The 18,431-nt window shown below is 37.4% G+C and overlaps 1 protein-coding gene across 11 annotated transcripts; it reads left to right on the top strand.

Moving 5' to 3' along the window:
- Positions 1–3,587: 3,587 nt before the first annotated feature.
- Positions 3,588–17,418, top strand: SNL4 (SIN3-like 4). Of its 11 annotated transcripts, none has more exons than XM_088985473.1 (24): positions 3,588–4,101; positions 4,191–4,460; positions 5,017–5,205; positions 5,315–5,498; positions 5,580–5,678; positions 5,822–5,995; positions 6,125–6,395; positions 8,582–8,718; positions 9,651–9,729; positions 9,815–9,844; positions 10,052–10,320; positions 10,432–10,586; positions 11,395–11,522; positions 11,638–11,892; positions 12,332–13,015; positions 13,187–13,278; positions 14,236–14,892; positions 14,987–15,087; positions 15,191–15,329; positions 15,409–15,561; positions 15,686–15,849; positions 15,932–16,043; positions 16,183–16,354; positions 17,083–17,418. In XM_088985473.1, the coding sequence occupies exons 2-23, from the start codon at positions 4,387–4,389 to the stop codon at positions 16,336–16,338; spliced, it is 4,302 nt and encodes a 1,433-aa protein (XP_088841599.1). In that variant the 5' UTR covers positions 3,588–4,101; positions 4,191–4,386; the 3' UTR covers positions 16,339–16,354; positions 17,083–17,418. The 11 variants fall into 11 exon arrangements, with proteins under 11 accessions (XP_088841599.1, XP_088841598.1, XP_088841592.1 ...); XM_088985472.1 differs by having other exon boundaries at positions 9,812–9,844; XM_088985466.1 differs by having other exon boundaries at positions 6,125–6,467.
- The last annotated feature ends 1,013 nt before the right edge of the window (positions 17,419–18,431 follow it).

Below are 18,431 nucleotides of genomic sequence, written 5' to 3'. Positions count from 1 at the left end.
TTAAATAAAAGAATTAAAAATTAGATTAAAAAATATAAACTGTATACATTATTTATTGCTAAAATATATATTTGTACATATATATATATATATATATATATATATATATGCTGATGTTATACGGTCTAAATCGTTCAACCTGATCAGTCAAACCGGTGTAACATGTGACCTGGAGACAAAAACAGTTTGACCTCCAGATCGATTTCTAAAACATTGCTAAAAGAAACTTGTCAAATGGATCGATTGGATACCAACACCAATTTGGTGTTCGGTTACACTCTCCCACCTCTCCCCAAGTTTCTCCGATAGCAATACGCCACACGGAAACCGGGAATATCTGTCTTCCTCTCTTTATCACAGGCTTTCGTTTGGGGGTGAGGGGTTGTTCAAGACAAGAGAAGCAATGAAATCCCTGATAGACGTCAGATTACTAGAAAAATATTCTACAATACTCCCTCTCTCCAAACACTATCCCACCGACAGCTTTTTCTCCCCTGCAATTGTATGGAGTAAAGAGAATTAGAGTGTATGGATGACTTGCTGCCATTGATTAGGCAAACCCTAAAGGAATGGTATCTCTTATCATCCATGAGTCCAACTGGCAACGTTCATCGCCTTCCTCATATTGGAAATCATGAAGTCCCTTCCTTGACGGTTTCACCTCCTCTATTCTCGTGGCCCATTTCAGTAAGGACAAAATTTAATGAACATCTTCAATTTTTGCCCTCTTTTGGCTCCAATGGAGATTGCGTCTTTTGTCAGTAGATATAGTAACCTCACCCATCTTTCACACAAGCTCTATTATTATTCCAAGGCCAAATGTTCTTGAGTGTCTTTGACAACAATACAAAACCATCGGTTTTTCATTTTTGAGTTCTGCATCAATGTGGGAAATTAGGAGGATTTTTCTCTTTTTTTTTTTTTATGATACTCTGGATCTAGTGGTTAGAATGACAATCCATTTTACTGGATGGAGTAGTTGGTGGCTGATGGGCTCAACTGTCTTGATGTACTACGGATACAGCCAGGTTTACCCATTCCATTTTTTTGTCATTGTTTCTGTGTGGAATTCCATCTAGTCACAGTATTCTCTTTCCATAGGAGGTTGATCGTCGGGGAGAGAAATAAGAGGGTTTTGTCCATCACGGTAGAGGCGTAAATCGGGCTGGTGGGCGGACCATGCTTGCTTCCTTTGAGATACTTCAGAGATCAGGCTCATGAAAGGTATATTTAAAAAAATGAAAAATTTAAAATAAATTTATAAAATATACAAAAAATTATTATAATTTATATAATGAAATTAAAAAAATTACAATACAATTGGAATATATAATTTATATTGGCCATATCATGCTATGCCTTGAGCCTGTGCCAACATGGTCCAAGTGCTACAGTGACAGGCCATGCCGGGCTGTGGGAGGCAAGGCCCGATTTACAGCTCTAATGGACGGGTAAAGGTGAGAATGGGAAAGTTTTTGTTAGGATCAAAACCCATGGTAAGTTTATATAGTTTTACCTTTTTTTTTTTTTATCTTTTATAGAAATAGCCAATCTAGCTGATAGAACTAAACTGACTGAACCAGTTATATGGTTCTAGTTTTGTAATTTTGTCCTAAATAATAATAATTTGGTCTGGACTTGTTCTTGCTGTTCCGAATTGATTTGACCTAAATCAAATATTAGTTGATAATCTTGCAACTTTTGTTATATTTTATGTGATAAATTTCATAAACTCTATATGAGATATTTTTTTGTTAAAATACTTGTTTTATCAACACCAATTGCATTGAGTCGTTGTTTCCCCTTACTATGCACGGTACTTTACAACTGTTTTAACTCAAAAGAAGGGTTACCAAAAACCTAGGATTTGCACTACACCCCAAACTGAGCTTGAAGTTATATATTGTGAAAAACAAAGTTTTAATTGTTATTATTATCAAGTATAATTGAGTCTAATAAGTTCAGATTCAATTGTCCCAATTAATAAATGGGACGGTTCAAAATTAGTACAGCCTGTCGCCCCGAACCAGACCCACCCCACTGACAGCTCTTGCTGAAGGGATGTATGATTCAGCTCGAGAATGGTTTCGATCTATGACACGATAGATTACAACTTAGAGATATTATTTGCTACATAATTAACACGACATATCTCTTCTTTAGATAATCCAAAAGCTGAGCCTGAATGCTGAAATGTGGTTTTGCTTTTGGTAACCATCTATGACACGAAATAGGAGCTGTTAAAGAGTTGTGTACAGGGGAGGGAAAATCTATTTTCGCCCTGCTTAAAAGTTAAAACCTGAAGGAGGGGAAGTAGGAGTGGATGGGTGGAGTTTTATTTTTGATTCAAATACTTTGCTTGATTATTACATCCCAATAACCCATAGAACGGGTCCTCACTCCTGACTAGTGACTACCACCAGACATTGGAACAAGGCCCATCTTGTTGATTTCGTTTCATTTATGTGCAACTTCTTGGGCCTGGGCTCAAGCTAAACTGTGGGTATAGTAGTTTACGGCCCATCTATTCGCCACATGCATCAGCAATAGCATCATGTTCAAAGGATTTGCTGGAGCCTGGAGGCTGGACTTGATCGGCTGGTTGAACGGTTTAAACCAAATTGACCCTATTCGGTTCAAAAAACCAATCACTTCAAAGTGATTCAAACCTCCAAATCAGACAGGAACGGCGTCAAAGGCAAGAAAGACCCGGGCCCAACTCCCAAACATAATGTGCCCTAGGGTTTAGAAATTGGAGAGACTATTTTCTTCGCATTCAAAGAATCTTCTTAGAAATACGGCAAAAATAGTAATAATAATAATAATAATAATAAAAAGAATAATCTGATAAACATTTTCCGTGTATATGTTTTTTTTTATTGTAAAGAAAATATTTGATGTAAAATTAAAAATTCAATGGCCTAAGTTTATTGGACTTGGTTGATATTTTTTGCCGTGTAGAGATCGCCATAAATAGCAGCCTGAGATATATTGGGTCCTGATCATCATCTTGATTCTGGTAGTGCCAGCGCTCAATGGGTTAGATTGCAAAGTGACCCCGGAAGGCCGGAACCATCATGAGCCCCGATGGGCCCACCATTGGTGTAACCAGCCGACCGACGATCTTGAAGATCCAAGGGTTACCGTGTCAGCTTCAGCATGGTCCATGGGACACGTTGTTATTTCTTTGAGAACACATAAACTAGTCAAACGTCTCCTCCTATCCTACTGCCTGCACACTAATACATCGGTCCTAAACGGATTCCAATTTCAAAGAAAGTACTTCCTTAGGTAAGGGAAATTTAATAAAAAGCACTTAATAAGCAAAGAATGTCCACAATCCATTGGTACACGTGACCTGGCGGGGTAGGGTACCGCATCTCATTCATCATCCATCAAATCCCCATATTATTCTGATCAAACGATTCAAAAATTACGGTGATTGGTCTATGATATCCGACTCGTACTTGGACTCGTGTGACTAGATTAGAAATCAGAATCAAGATGGGAATTTGGTTGCTTAAAAATACCTTTACACAGGAAATCAATCAATTAATCAAAAATGCCCTAACCCTAAAAGCTGATACGGGAGGTAATAGGTATGTATGAAGTATGAACCAGAACCACCTCTTCTCTTCAAGTATTTTCGGGTTAAAATTTAAACCGGTTGGAACTGCACTGCTAATAGCCGGTGAACAGCTCCCACAGAGAACGAGAGGGTGACCGGTAATCGGACGTGAAATTGCCCCCTTCCCTTCCACACCCCCATTGAGAGAAACAAAAGTGTTTCTTCCCCGACTCCCGTCTCCCGTCTCCCGTCTCCTGTTCCCCTCTTTTCTTATATACAATATCGCATGTATACTGTTTTGTTTTCTTGGTTTCTCTATTCTTCTTCGCTCTCGTTCTCATATTATTTTTTGCTTATTCGTTTCTGTAATGCAATACCAAGCCTGTTCTTAAGCCTTTTTAATTATCTGATTCCCTCGCAAGGTTCCTTCAAAGAGTTTTCGCCTTCTTTTCTCCTTTGTTCATTTGGGTCTTCAGAGCTTCATTCCCAAGAGATTTGTTTCTTCAAACTAAAGACGATCCCCGTTCTTGTCCGTATGTTTGCTTCTCTTTATATTCTATATTGCTGGGGTTTTCTCCGTTCTCATGAAGTAATCTGTTTATTTATTTATTTTTTTTTTCAGGTGATCTATAGCGGAGGTTCTAATTGAATTCTCTCGGGTTAGATCTGCTCAGTCGGTCAAGTTTCACGGTGAAGTTCGAAGCGATTGTTTTGAGGATTCTCTCAACGAAGGACGTGCGGTTTCTCGGATTTTGATTTAATCCGGGTTCCGTTTTTAATACGAAGCATGATTTGCTAAACAGGATTTTTTTCCAGAGATGAAGAGGTCTAGAGAAGACGTTTACATAGGTTCTCAAGTTAAACGACCCCTCGTTTCTTCTCGAGGGGAAGCGTAAGTCTCTTATCTTATCTTCAATTTCTTGATTTCTGTATTTAAGCACTTCCGTTTAGCTTCCATTCTCTTTAACTGTGGTTATGGCTTGCTGCTGTTCTATATTTTTAAGTTTCGAATTTTTAATAATGAGATTGAACTTTTTCATTATGCGCTGGTTGCTTTGCTGTTAATATTTCATGTTTCTGTTAATCATGTTTCCATTTAAAATTGTTTGAACCTGTAAAGCTTTGCTCTTTTAGATTACTTCTTCTCTATTTTGTTTTTGTTATTTAATTTCGAGAGGAAACTGTAGGGAATTCTTTAAACACTTGCAGATCAGCTTCTCCTGTTAACTTGTTTCAGAGGTTCAACTCCGATGTGAGCTTTTCTTCTTATCAGAGTTAAACCCAAAATAAAAAAAGAAAAAGAAAATCAAGTTTTCTATGAAAATATGACCTGATCTCTTCCTTTACTTCCTTTTTCTATTGGATAAGTTATTCTTAAAGAGAGTTTGTAATCTGTTGGAAATTTTACTGAAATTGGAATTCTTTTTCTTTTTTTTTTGTCAATAAAGCTCTGGGCAACCCCAAGTCCCTAGAGGCGGAGTGGGAGGAGGAGGAGGAGGAGGAGGAGGAGAAGGTGCGCAGAAACTAACAACCAATGATGCCCTAGCGTATCTTAAGGCAGTCAAGGACATTTTTCAGGATAAAAGGGAGAAATATGACGAGTTTCTGGAGGTCATGAAAGATTTCAAGGCCCAGAGGTTTGGTCATCATTTCTTTCATATTCTAAGTTTTCCTAGCAATTTGTCCAGATATAATAGGAGCACCTTACTGACCTTTTCCCCTCTCATGTTTTTGTGTTGCTTGCAGAATTGACACTACCGGAGTCATATCAAGGGTGAAAGAATTATTCAAAGGACACAGAGACCTAATACTGGGCTTCAATACCTTCTTGCCGAAGGGGTATGAGATCACCCTCCCACTTGAGGATGAAGTTCCACCAAAGAAGCCTGTTGAGTTTGAAGAAGCTATAAATTTTGTAAACAAAATAAAGGTGAGACTTCTCAAATTGATGATTTTTTAGTTTTCATTTTTGCTTGCTAGGGTGTACATTTAATCGATTCTGTACCTGCAGACACGATTCCAAAATGATGATCATGTGTATAAATCATTCTTAGACATTCTGAACATGTATCGGAAGGAGAATAAGTCCATCACAGAGGTCTATCAGGAGGTATAGTTGCAGTATATTTCATTGTCTTTCCCTTTGGTAATGTTAATGAGTTTGTCTGTTTTTCCTGTCTTCTGTTTTCAGGGAGACTTCCTTCATGGAAACACTTACATTGTTCTCAAATTCTGGGTTCCTTTTCCTTTCAGGTGGCTACTCTTTTCCATGAACATCCTGACTTGCTCAGTGAATTCACCCATTTTCTACCTGATTCCTCAGCAACACTTCCGACACAGCATGCTCCATCAGGCAGAAATTCTTTTCTCCGTCGTGATGAACGGAGCACTGCCATGCCGGCGTTCCGGCAAATTCATGTTGATAAGGCATCCCTCCTTTCGTCTTTTTTTTTTTTAACTTTTCTTTTTCTTTTTTCTTTCCTTTTTGAATGGGGTTTCTTACAATCATGTGCCAACTGCCAACCTAACATCCTGTTTACCCTGCCCCATTGTCAGAAGGAAAGGGCCCATGCTGATCGTGATCTCAGTGTTGACCGCCCTGACATAGAGCATGATAGAGCACTCCTGAAAGGTGATAAGGAGCAGAGAAAACGCATTGAAAAGGAAAAAGAAAGGAAGGAAGAGAGGGACAGAAGAGACCGTGATCGGGATGACAAGGATATCGAGCACGATAGCAGTCGTGACTTCAACAACATGACACGTCTTCCCCACAAACGGAAATCTTCTCGGAGGGGTGAAGATTCCATTGCTGAGCAGATGCACCAAGGTGGGGAAGGTGCTGAAAACTTTGGAATGCACCCCATTTCATCTTCTTTTGATGATAAAAACGCCTTGAAAAGTGAGTGCTTAATTATAGTATTCATTAACACACAAATACATTTCTATATAAGACCTCTGGATGTGTTTTGATTTGTTAGGCTAGACCAAGTAAGCATTCCTTTAAGTTACATATTTGAGTCATTTGTTTAGACCAGGATTAACTTTACTCGTAAGCCTAGAATTTAGTATGACTTAAGGATATTTTCACTGTCATGAAATCTTTGGAAATTGTGAGATGGACTTTTTTCAGGATACAAATGATGCAAGTTTTTAGATTAACTGTTCTTTTATGTTTCAAGAACCCAGGAAAGGTTAATACAGGCTAATTGGATTTCTTGAGTTATTGGTAGTATTTACCTAGAGACATGCATCAGGAGATTCATGAGATGACCAGCCAGGCAGCCATGGAGCCATGAAAAGATTTTCAAAAGAAACAGCATACCAGAAAGTTTCATTTACTTCTAATTATTAAACTGGGAAAATAATACTAAAAATGGTTTGTAAAATTAAATCTACCAACATACTCATGCAACTTTTTAGTGCATTGAGCCCAATTGACCAATCCAAGCTCAAAGCTTGGATCCAACCCGAGTATGTCAATTTTTAGTTCAAGGTAGGGTTGGGTTAGAAAGTTTGTGCTTGACCACATGCCTGATTTGGGTTGTAAAGAGTTTAGGCCTATTATTTTAGGCGGAGAGGATTTTGCTAGAAGGGCTTTCGAAGGTTTTGAAAGAAGTAAGATAGAAAAGAGTCTCAAGAGGGGCTGTTATCGGTGAAGGTGGAGAGGCATGGTATGAGGATGGGGACAGACAAGACAAAGCATTCGAAGCTGAAGATTAAGTTGTGGCTTGGGGGGGGGGGCTTCTTTCTGTTGTATTTTGAGTTGTAAGGTTGAATTGTTCTGCTGACCATTGGGTCAGGTGTTATCTTAACACCTGTCCTGCTATTTGTAGTCTGCTCTTTTTTATTTAATAAAATTTTCTTTTACCACCAAAAAATACATAAATACAACTAAACTATTCTAGGTTCAGTCTCACAGATAATGCTGGGTTTACTTGCCCACATTGAATATACATTGCAACTGCATGGCTAGATGCTTTTCATAATTTGTATGTTTTATTCTGTCATTGCATGATACTACAGTTGCCCTTTTGTTGAGAAGAGCACTTAATTTTGCATGTTAGGATTAACAAGAGAAGATATGTTTTGTTGGAAATCTCTCTCCCCCTTCTGAGCTTGTCACTCAAAAGTGGTCAGGATTATCTGGCCATATATTTATGGTTTTATGTACCTGTCTGGAAGTTCAAACTTTGGTTTTATGTATGCTATTTTATGCACAACTCCCCAATATGCACTTATCCACACTGCTGGTGAGTGCAAAACTTTAATGCTGAACCACTTACCTTTGTGAATAGTAAGATTGACTAATAACCAGTATCAGTATCTTTCCTTCATTTATAAAGTTTATTTTTTATTTACTTAAAAAAAAAACAGTATCAGTATCCTTATATGCTGCAGAACAACTAGATCGTCTTGGTATGATATCAAAGTCAAAGGTGTTCAAAAAGGTTTTCCCCTTTTCCAACATCTGTTGTCTTTTGTTGTCTTTCCAACTTACTAGAGAATAGGTAACTTGTCTGTCCAAATCTGTTCCTTAGTTCTATTTTCATGTGGAACCATTTAGGATGTATCAGAAATAATGCTGTAATTAGACCTGGAAGAAATTGATTGATGGGACGGTAAGCATATTATTGATGTATTATATCACATACTAAATAAAAGGATGGAAATACTGGTTTTTATGCCAAAATCATGTTAGGTGCCTTCCTTTTTCTAGCTAAATATCTGGCATGTTTAAGATGGTAACAACATAGCATAGATGTTAAGGCAAAGCTACCAAGCAGTTGGGTATTAAGTATTGTTTTGCAATCATTAGCTAAGCTTTTGTTGCATCTTTTCAAATGCTATTAATTATGATTTCCTTTTTTTTTCTTTTCATTTGCAAGGTTGATTTTCCAAGTTAAATAGCCAAGTTGTTTTCTCAGAGTTATGTTACTGCTTTGAGAATTGATGTAGTTGACTTTGTATTCTTTTATGCATCTAAAGAAACTTCTTGCATCAATGACATGGCAGGTGCATACAGCCAGGAGCTTACTTTCTGTGAGAAAGTCAAGGAGAAGTTGCGCAATTCTGATGATTATCAGGAATTCTTGAAATGCCTTCATATTTATAGCACTGAAATAATTACAAGATCTGAACTTCAAAGTCTGGTATGCCACATTTCCCTTATTTCTTATTATTGTAAGAACAGCCAAGCATTTTTAACTAAATCCGGTAATCAATGCTTCTTTGGACTCTTGTTCTATTTAGATATTCAACACAAGACTTTTTCCATATTTTATTGTTCATAGAATTTGTTTTCTTTCTTTCATTTTTTTTTTTTTGAGAGAGAGGGTGCAACGGAGATATCACAGTATAAACATGAACAATTTTTGCTATCAAATATCCAGTTTTGAAGTTATAAATGGTCAAAAACATTGGATCAAATATTAACATGCATGAGAATCATCTGTCATAGCAATGTAAGTAATGCACTGTGACCCAAATAGTTCTTATAAAAGCTAGCATAAAGACAGTGATATCATTGGTTAGGATGCAATTTGTGGTGGACCTGTCCAGCCGGTGACACAAAGTTTATACTCACCTTTAGTATATTACATATACAAGGAAATACACATCACTATCATTACACAATAAACTTATGCAACATATTTTAAACTATATTTAGTTATAATTATTTTTGGGTTTTAAACATAAGCACTGATAAAAATTCAATGGCTTTCCTTTGTTCTAAGACACCCCCTCCTTTGAAGTTTGGATCAGCCCAGGCCTGAAGTTATAAACCTTAGTTTTGATGGGTTCTGTCAGCCTGTATTGAGCTGAGCTGTAGCCAGGGCTAGCTCATATGTGGTGCATAGATTTGGCTGAGCTTGGGCTGGACAGCCCTAAGAATGCTTGCTTAATAAACACGAATACATCATGCAGTGCCCTTGTATCCCTGAGGTATTGCTTATGATTGCAGCTTCAAAGTTCCACCAAGATTGTAATATCAATATTTCAGTAACAAATCCAGTTTGTTATATTATGCTATTTGTCATTGGTCTTGGTTCAGATTTTTTACTTAAATTTTCACTCCTTGCAGATTGGTGATTTGCTTGGAAAATATCCAGACCTTATGGATGGGTTTAATGAATTTTTGACTTGTTGTGAGAAGAGAGGAGGTAAGTCTTGATCACTATAATAGTCTGCTTTGGATTTATTTTTTGTTTACATCTATGTTGTTTCTAATTGTGATATTTTCAGCAGATGGATTTCTTGCTGGTGTTATGAGTAAAAGTATGTTATATACCTTCTCATTTCCAATTTTCCATTACCTCTTGAATATGGTTTTCATGCTTTTAATATAAAAAGTTTTTATTAAAAAAAGGCATTATTCATTGATTAGTATAATGAAGATGGATTCAATCCCAAGCAAATATCTCACAATATTTTAGGTAGTTGTGTACACTTTATAATGTCTTATAAAGCTTTTACTCATTGCAGAATCATTATGGAATGAAGGGAATTTACCTAGACCGGTGAAGGTAGAGGACAGGGACAAAGATAGGGAGCGGGAGAAGGATGATAAGGAGAAAGATAGAGATCGTGAAAGGGAGAGGGATAAAGAAAGGGAAAGACTTGACAAAAGTGTATCTGGCCATAAGGTTCCTTCATTTTCGAACAAGGAAAAGTTCATGGCTAAACCCATTTCAGAACTTGATCTTTCTAATTGTCAGCGATGTACTCCCAGTTATAGGCTTTTACCAAAAAATGTAAGCAATTCTTGTACCATTCTCTTGGTTTTTGTTTTTCCATTTTGATCTTCTTTTATGGAATTAGTGTTTAGGTTATGATGACATGCTTTGATGCTTGTCACACTGCAGTATCCTATACCTTTAGCAAGTCAGAGAACAGAGCTCGGTGCTCAAGTGTTGAATGATCATTGGGTATCAGTGACTTCAGGAAGTGAGGACTATTCTTTTAAACACATGCGTAAGAACCAGTATGAAGAAAGCCTTTTTAGATGTGAAGATGATAGGTATAAAGATAACCCCCAAATTTTGAGCAATAATTTTTTTTTTACATCATATCATCCTGATTTAACTGCATGTGACATGAAGCTGAAATGTATTCCTCTCCTTTTTCTGCTCTTTTTTTTTGTTTTTTTAAATCAGTTTGCCACTGTCTACTTATGTGATTAGGAAAAGAAAATAGGTAAATGAGTTATGTATGTTACTAGACAAGAACAACTTGTTATCTGATGGTTCTACACTTTGTGCTGCACATGTTAAGGCATAATTGTGAAATTTGATCTCTAATGGAAAATTTGAGCTGTGATTTTGTTTTTTTGCATTGGTTTTGATACGTGCCTTGGGAGAACTCACCCCTAAAAGCTAGCTGTTAGAGGGAGGGAACCCAAGCACGTATATATCACACATCAGTATCCCATACTACCGATGTGGGATATCTCACATTAACATCCCATACTATGTTGGATGAAGTGGGATCGTAACATTCCACCATGCTCCGCAGTCCCAACACCCACGCAGGCTGGCTTTGCTCTAGTCCACCTAGTCTCTGCTGAACACTGCAATACCGACGTCACCACCTGTGCCGCACGATTGCAACCAGGGGGCTTTGTGTAGGCTCTGATACCATTTGTTACGTGCCTTGGGAGAACTCGCCCCTAAAAGCCTAGCTGTTAGAGGGAGGGAACCCAAGTACATATATACCACACAACAGTATCCCATACTACCGATGTGGGATATCTCACATTAGCATCCCATTACTACAACTTGGGACCAAGGGATCGTAACACTGATGCTATTCTTATTTCATAATATCAGGTTTGAATTGGACATGTTGTTGGAGTCGGTAAATGCAACCACTAAGCACGTAGAGGAGTTGTTAGACAAGATCAATGACAACACAATTAGACAAGATACCCCAATTCGTATTGAAGATTACTTTACAGGTTTGTATTTGCAATTAAGGATATGGAGTCTTGGCATCTCATTTATGTAATGATATTCAAGCTAACTTTACCTCCATTTTTCCTGCCTACCTTTTCTTGCTCTTCTTTCTTGTAGCTTTAAATCTAAGGTGCATAGAACGTCTATATGGTGACCATGGGTTGGATGTGATGGATGTATTACGGAAGAATGCTCCCCTTGCATTGCCTGTCATATTAACTCGTTTGAAGCAGAAACAGGAGGAGTGGACAAGGTGCCGTGCAGATTTTAATAAAGTTTGGGCTGAAATCTATGCTAAGAACTATCATAAATCACTCGATCACCGAAGTTTCTATTTCAAGCAACAGGATACAAAGAGTTTGAGCACCAAAGGTAAGCCAAATCTTCATATGTTGTATTTAAAAGATTTGTGGCATTTTAAGTTTGATTATCTTGACCCCTAGTCTTACTGTGATAAAGTTGGCACTGCTTTTTCTTTTATGATACTTGTCCTTCTATATTATAATTTATGTAAGAGGTGCCTTATCTATAGAAAAGTAATTCTGTATGTTGGAGTGTGATGTTGAAGATTGAATTGTATTGGCACTCTCATGTTTTACAGAGGATTGAGCGTGATGTTTTATATTCTAGTAACTTGTCGCCATAGATAAATTAGTTTTTTAATTTTTCTAGGAGTGAAGTAGTTCGATTGCACCTGTGTCAGCATATTGTTGTTCACATATTCCAATTTGCTTATCAGTTTCTTTTTTTTTTTTCCTTCTTGTTGTATCTGTTTCTTTGTTTCTTATTTTCTATGCTTTTAAATGCACAGCCTTGTTAGCTGAGATTAAAGAAATCAATGAGAAGAAGCGTAAAGAGGATGATGTTCTTCTTGCTATTGCTGCTGGAAACAGAAGGCCTATAATTCCAAATCTGGAATTTGTGTACTCTGATCCTGATATCCATGAAGGTTTATATCACCTAATCAAATATTCATGTGGTGAGGTTTGTACGACCACAGAACAGTTGGATAAAGTTATGAGGATTTGGACGACCTTTTTGGAACCCATCTTGGGTGTCCCTTCTCGACCACATGGTGCAGAAGATACTGAAGATGTTGTAAAAGCTAAGAATAATACTGGAAGAAGTAGTGTAGCAAGCATAGGAGAAAGTGATGGAAGTCCTCGTGCTGACGTCACTGTCACCAATTCAAAGCAGTTGAACCCTGGCAGTAATGGAGATGATAGTGCTGCCCCTGAACAGACAAGTTCTTGCAGGGCAAGGCTGACAAATGGTGATATTGCAGCCAAAGAAGATGGTTTTGATGAAACAGATCGTATTGCCCGTAGGAATGATACTCAGCAAGGAAAAGTGCAGAACAATTCCTCTATGGCAGATGAAATGTCTGGAGTAAACATACAAGGCACCTCTAGTGAACGGTTGACTGATTCTAATGCATCACTTGCCATTAGAGCAGAACAGAGTCTTAGTAGAACTAATGTGGAAATTACATCAGGTTTGTATTACGGGGTTCAAAGTAAAGCTGCTGTTAATTTTAATAAGTATTACTTGCCCAAGATGTTTGCACATTGTTAGTTATTAGTTATCTATATATGATTTTATTTCTTTTTTTTTTTTGTGGTTTTTTAAAATCATTGCTGTGTACTGAGATACATTTCCATTGAAGGGCTTGGCACCACTCCTTCCAGACCTAGTCACACGGCAAATGAGGGTGTACATGAGCCCAAGCTTAGTAACGAAGTTCACCCGTCAGCAGAGGTAAGTGCATTTGTAGTTAGGGGGACTTTATAATTTTCTTTTCACAGCTAAAGGAGAGAAGTTGGTTAAACATACTCTCTCTGTTGATCTTTCTCTTCTTTTCTTTTGTTCTTCACCCATTTACATGCAACATTGTAGAAAAAACTGAAAAAGAAAGTGTAAAAAGGCCTTTAGTAAATGATGGCCCCCAGACTGGATATGGTCCTAACCTCTGGTATATTTTTTTGCACAAAGTGGCTTCTCTGAGACTCAAAACCATATTCTCACACTAATAAAATGGTGTGTTAGGAAAGAAGCTAATACTCTAGGCTAAGATGGATCCAGGGAGCTTAACAAGTTGGCTGGTGACTAAGGTGGGTGTACATAGTGAAAATCTGTATGGTGAAAGTGCTCTGCCTGTATAAAGATTCTTGGGAGGGGTCTTTCTTTGGTTGTTGATTTGCATGTCCCCTCGTGTACAAACTACCCGTTCTTTATTAATGTATTACAGTTATCTTTCTCAAAAAAAAAGTAATAATTCTCTTGGTTATGATTTATGCTATTTTGTTGAACTTCTGTACCAATTCATCTCAGTAGTCCAAGATATTACATATTTAGGAAACTCCCATTTACTTCTCATAATGCTTTTAAAAGCTAATATCTAAAAGCATGGTCTACCAATTTGCTCCTAAGGCTAGTCTTCTAGCATTGAATACTTGTCAGTTCAAGCCAACTGAATGGACATTTAGATTCCATAACAATATATTTATCCAAACAGCATTAGCTTGCTGATTTGGAAAAAATGACTTGGTTTGCAATATTGTCCTACTAATGTAGTTTTTTCAATAAGATCCATCAATTTAATTGGACTAGTTTGCAACTAACAACTTGTGGTGTTTTGGTGGTGATGGTTAGGGTCGTCCAGTTTTTCTGATTATATTCAACATTCTTATTGTTCTTTTCTTCTTGGTCATATAGGGTGGTGACAATACAAGGCCCCCCATACCAGCTAATGGAGTAATAACAGATGGCTCTAAATTCCATCGTTGTAATGAAGAATCTGCTGGGCACTTGAAAATTGAAAGAGAAGAGGGTGAGTTATCCCCTAATGGAGATTTTGAAGAAGATAATTTTGTTGGCTACAGAGATGCTGGTATTGATGGAATGCCCAAGGCAAAGGATTCTGCTCCAAGTAGGCAATATCAACCCAGGCATGAAGAAGAGGAAATATGCTGTGGGGAGGCAGGGGAAAATGATGCAGATGCAGATGACGAGGGTGAAGAAAGTGCTCAGAGGTCAACAGAAGACAGTGAGAATGCCTCTGAAGCAGGTGATGTTTCAGGTAGCGAGTCTGGTGATGGCGAGGAGTGCTCCCGTGAAGATCATGAAGAGGAGGAAGATGTGGACCATGATGAGCATGACAATAAAGCTGAAAGTGAAGGGGAGGCTGAGGGGATGGCTGATGCACATGATGTCGAAGGAGATGGTACCTTATTGCCATATTCAGAACGGTTTTTGTTGACAGTGAAGCCTCTGGCCAAACATGTCCCTTCTGTTCTACATGACAAAGACAAGAAGGATTGCCGTATTTTTTATGGAAATGATTCCTTCTATGTGCTTTTTAGGCTTCATCAAGTAATATTTTATTTTGAAATATTATGAACTTCCATAAATTACTATTTTATTTCATCAAATTTCTTTTTTAATTTGTTTTTATTTCCTATACCAGACATTGTATGAGAGAATACAGTCAGCAAAGTTGAATTCATCAACCGCAGAAAAAAAATGGAGAACTTCGAAGGACACAAACCCTCCCGATCTCTATGCCAGGTAATTGTGATTTACAGTTTTAGGTTCTTTCATACTTTAAAATATCCAAACTGCATATTAATTTGGAAATTCTTTCTATTTCCTTTTTTGGTGTGATTTCCAGATTTATGAGTGCATTATACAATCTGCTTGATGGTTCTGCTGATAATACTAAGTTCGAGGATGATTGCCGAGCCATCATTGGAACTCAGTCATATGTGCTTTTTACGTTAGATAAGTTGATATATAAACTTGTCAAACAGGTGTGTAACTTGTAAATAATCTTTGCTATTTTCCCGTTAACTTTTATACCAAGATTCTTATTTGTAGCATTTCTCACAGCTTCAAACGGTTGCAAGTGATGAGATGGACAACAAGCTTCTTCATCTATATGCATATGAAAAATCAAGGCAATCTGGGAGATTTATTGATCTGGTTTATCATGAAAATGCTCGTGTTCTTCTTCATGAGGAGAATATATATCGGTTTGAATGTGTAGGTTTTCAGCAAATTTTCCTTTGTATCACCTGAAAAATAGTCCCTACTTTAGTATGTTCTTCAAAGAAGAAAAGGGTATAAATTAGCATATGGGTATATAAAATAGTTTTGTTTCTTGCAGTCATCCAGTCCAACCCATTTGTCTATACAGTTGATGGACTATGGGCATGAAAAGCCTGAAGTCACTGCTGTCTCAATGGACCCCAATTTTGCAGCTTATTTGCATAATGACTTCTTGTCAGTTGTTCCTGATAAAAAGGAGATGCATGGTGTATTCTTGGGAAGGTACATAGATGACATCCGAGATTGCTTAGGTCCATTGCTTTTTAGCAAGTTTCAATTTATTAATGGTAGTCTGTATTTACAGAAACAAACGGAAAAATGTATGTGGTGATGAACTTTCTGCTACATGTAAAGCTATGGAGGGAGTTACAGTGGTCAATGGTCTGGAGTGTAAGATAGCTTGCAATTCTTCCAAGGTATTCTTCTCTTTTCTATACTTCTAAAACTTTAAGATGCTTTCTATGGGCATTTATAATTATGAAGATGCATTGATTTGATCTTGATGTTTAAACCATTGCTTCTATGGTTGGCAATAATGAAATGTGTATACGGCAGGTCTCCTATGTACTAGATACAGAAGATTTCTTATTTCGCAGGAGGAAAAGGAGATGTTTATCTGTTGGTAGCTCTTCTTGTCATGACCAAGCAAAGACGCCAAATGGTAATGCTGCAAGAGTACAGCGGTTTCACAGATTGTTATCTAGTTCCTAGTATGCCTTGGTGCCAGGTAGATTCTGTATTCAATATTTCCTCCTTTTAGGAAAATAGAACTTAATTGCTCCATGATAAATAATGGATTAATACTGTTTTTTTTCCTTTATCCCTGAGTCTCCTATATAAAAGCCTTGAATTTGGTTTAGTAGAGAGAACTAAAAAAACACAAATACCAGCTGCAAAGAAACAAAACCTGACTTGCCCTGAGAAGCAAGCAAATGAGCTGGAACCATTAAGCTCTCTTTTGGAATGCCGAAACTTGGGAAGTGCATCTCAACTGCAGATATCATTAAGAACAGGCGAGAGGCAACAGGGGAACAGTTAGTAGAGCTGTTAATGCCAGCATTATAAACTCAAAACGGTATTCAATAATTATGAGGTTTTAAATGTGACAAATAGATTTACTATCAAATGCTACATTGATGTATTTCATTGTATTTTTGGGATTGTTATTATTTCATATTTTTCAACAAAATTCTGAGCAACATGTTTTTTATTAGTACAATGTTAAGAAGATAAGATGCATTGAGAAAAACCTTGGGGGACTTGGTTCACTATAGTTGCAAACAAGGATTGAAATTCTGCAGCCTGTTTTACACGATGTAAACAAATACCCATGTAGAGGATAGTACAAAAACGAGTACTGTTTTCCTCCTTACATGATTATATTTCGCTGTTGTTTCAACTTGAATGAATGTCTAAAATTCGCGATTTAATTATGTTTTGTCTTTTTGTCTGTAGGCGTCCTGCTGTTGGACGGTGCCTCCGCGCTGGGGCTGATGATTCTTGCCTACTTTGCTACTGCCAAGCTAAAGGCTTTCCAGAAGGCATGTTTCAGTCGCATTCTGTTATTTCTCTCACCATCCAAACAACGTGGGAAGGAAGGAGGGAAATGGATCGTAAAGTGGTGTAGTGTCCTGTAATTTCATTTTAGTGGCATTCTGAGCCACTATTCTGTAAATAGGCTTTTTTTTTTAATCTTTGATATAAAACCTGAGAGGTGTATCTTCATTTCATTGGTTCTCATTTTTGTATTTCTTCCCCTTACATACGAAAGGTTCCAATTTCTTGTTGCAATTGGTTTAAGATACTCGGGTATTCCACCGACTGTTAACCTACATAATTCGCCCGAGTACACAATGAAAGAGGGAATTATGTGCCAAATTAATCAGTATGGAATCCTCAAACATCATGGAATCACGGAACAAAGAGCCAGAGGTTTAGAGCTGCAAAGGGAAAGGGATTCATCAGATAAAAATTTTGATTCGTTACTTTGTACAATGCCATATAACCGAACAATGAAGCTCGTCGGATAAAAATTTTCATTCGTTAGGGGTGTTCATATAACCGAACCATGATGCTCACTGGTCGGTTAGCAGATCAGATCCCAACGGTTTTTGAAAATTACCAAACTGAATTAGTTGTGATCGGTTCAGTTTTTTGGTTTTTTGGTTTTTTTTATTTTTATAATATATTTCAAATACAAGTAGGTATATATATATATATATACTTATTAGTGTATGCATATTATAATCATTCCATCGAGAGAGAAATCAATTTCGGATCTGAATTGATTCAGAACAAGCAAGAACTGGAACCCATCTAATTATTAATTGGAAGAAACCAGAACCATTATAATCAGTTCGGTCGGATCAGGTCCATCGGTAAACCCAACCCATTGACAGCCCTAATCTAAAAGTGGTAATCAATCAGTTGGGTTTTAAATTGGGGGAGGGGGGGAGGGGTTGATTGGTAAAAGTTCCAATATTATGTATTCCTATCATCATAATTTTTCCTTATACTCAGAATGTTTAGCTGTTCAGGGTTTGCCACCAAACGTGCCCAAATCAATTCCCCTTCCCCTTCATGGAATTTCTTAGTTGTTAATGTCATAATAAACACGAAATCTAGCAAACGAGAGTATAATACGTCGCAATACAGGAATTATGAGACCTATGAAGTGCAAAACAAAATTAGGCTGGGGATTACCAGGGTTGCTTACCAACGTTCTCGTCTCCTCGGGAGTTCTAATCTGTTTTCGAGAAATGCAAGCAGGTAAAGCTGGCTTTATGCATCACTCATGAGTCATG

Source organism: Nelumbo lutea, chromosome 4 (assembly GCF_056320005.1).
Source record: "Nelumbo lutea isolate HS-2025 chromosome 4, American lotus-T2T, whole genome shotgun sequence".
In the NCBI taxonomy this organism is placed as follows: Eukaryota; Viridiplantae; Streptophyta; class Magnoliopsida; order Proteales; family Nelumbonaceae; genus Nelumbo; species Nelumbo lutea.
Note: the sequence above shows the minus strand (reverse complement) of the source record. Positions and strands in the feature narration are given on the sequence as shown.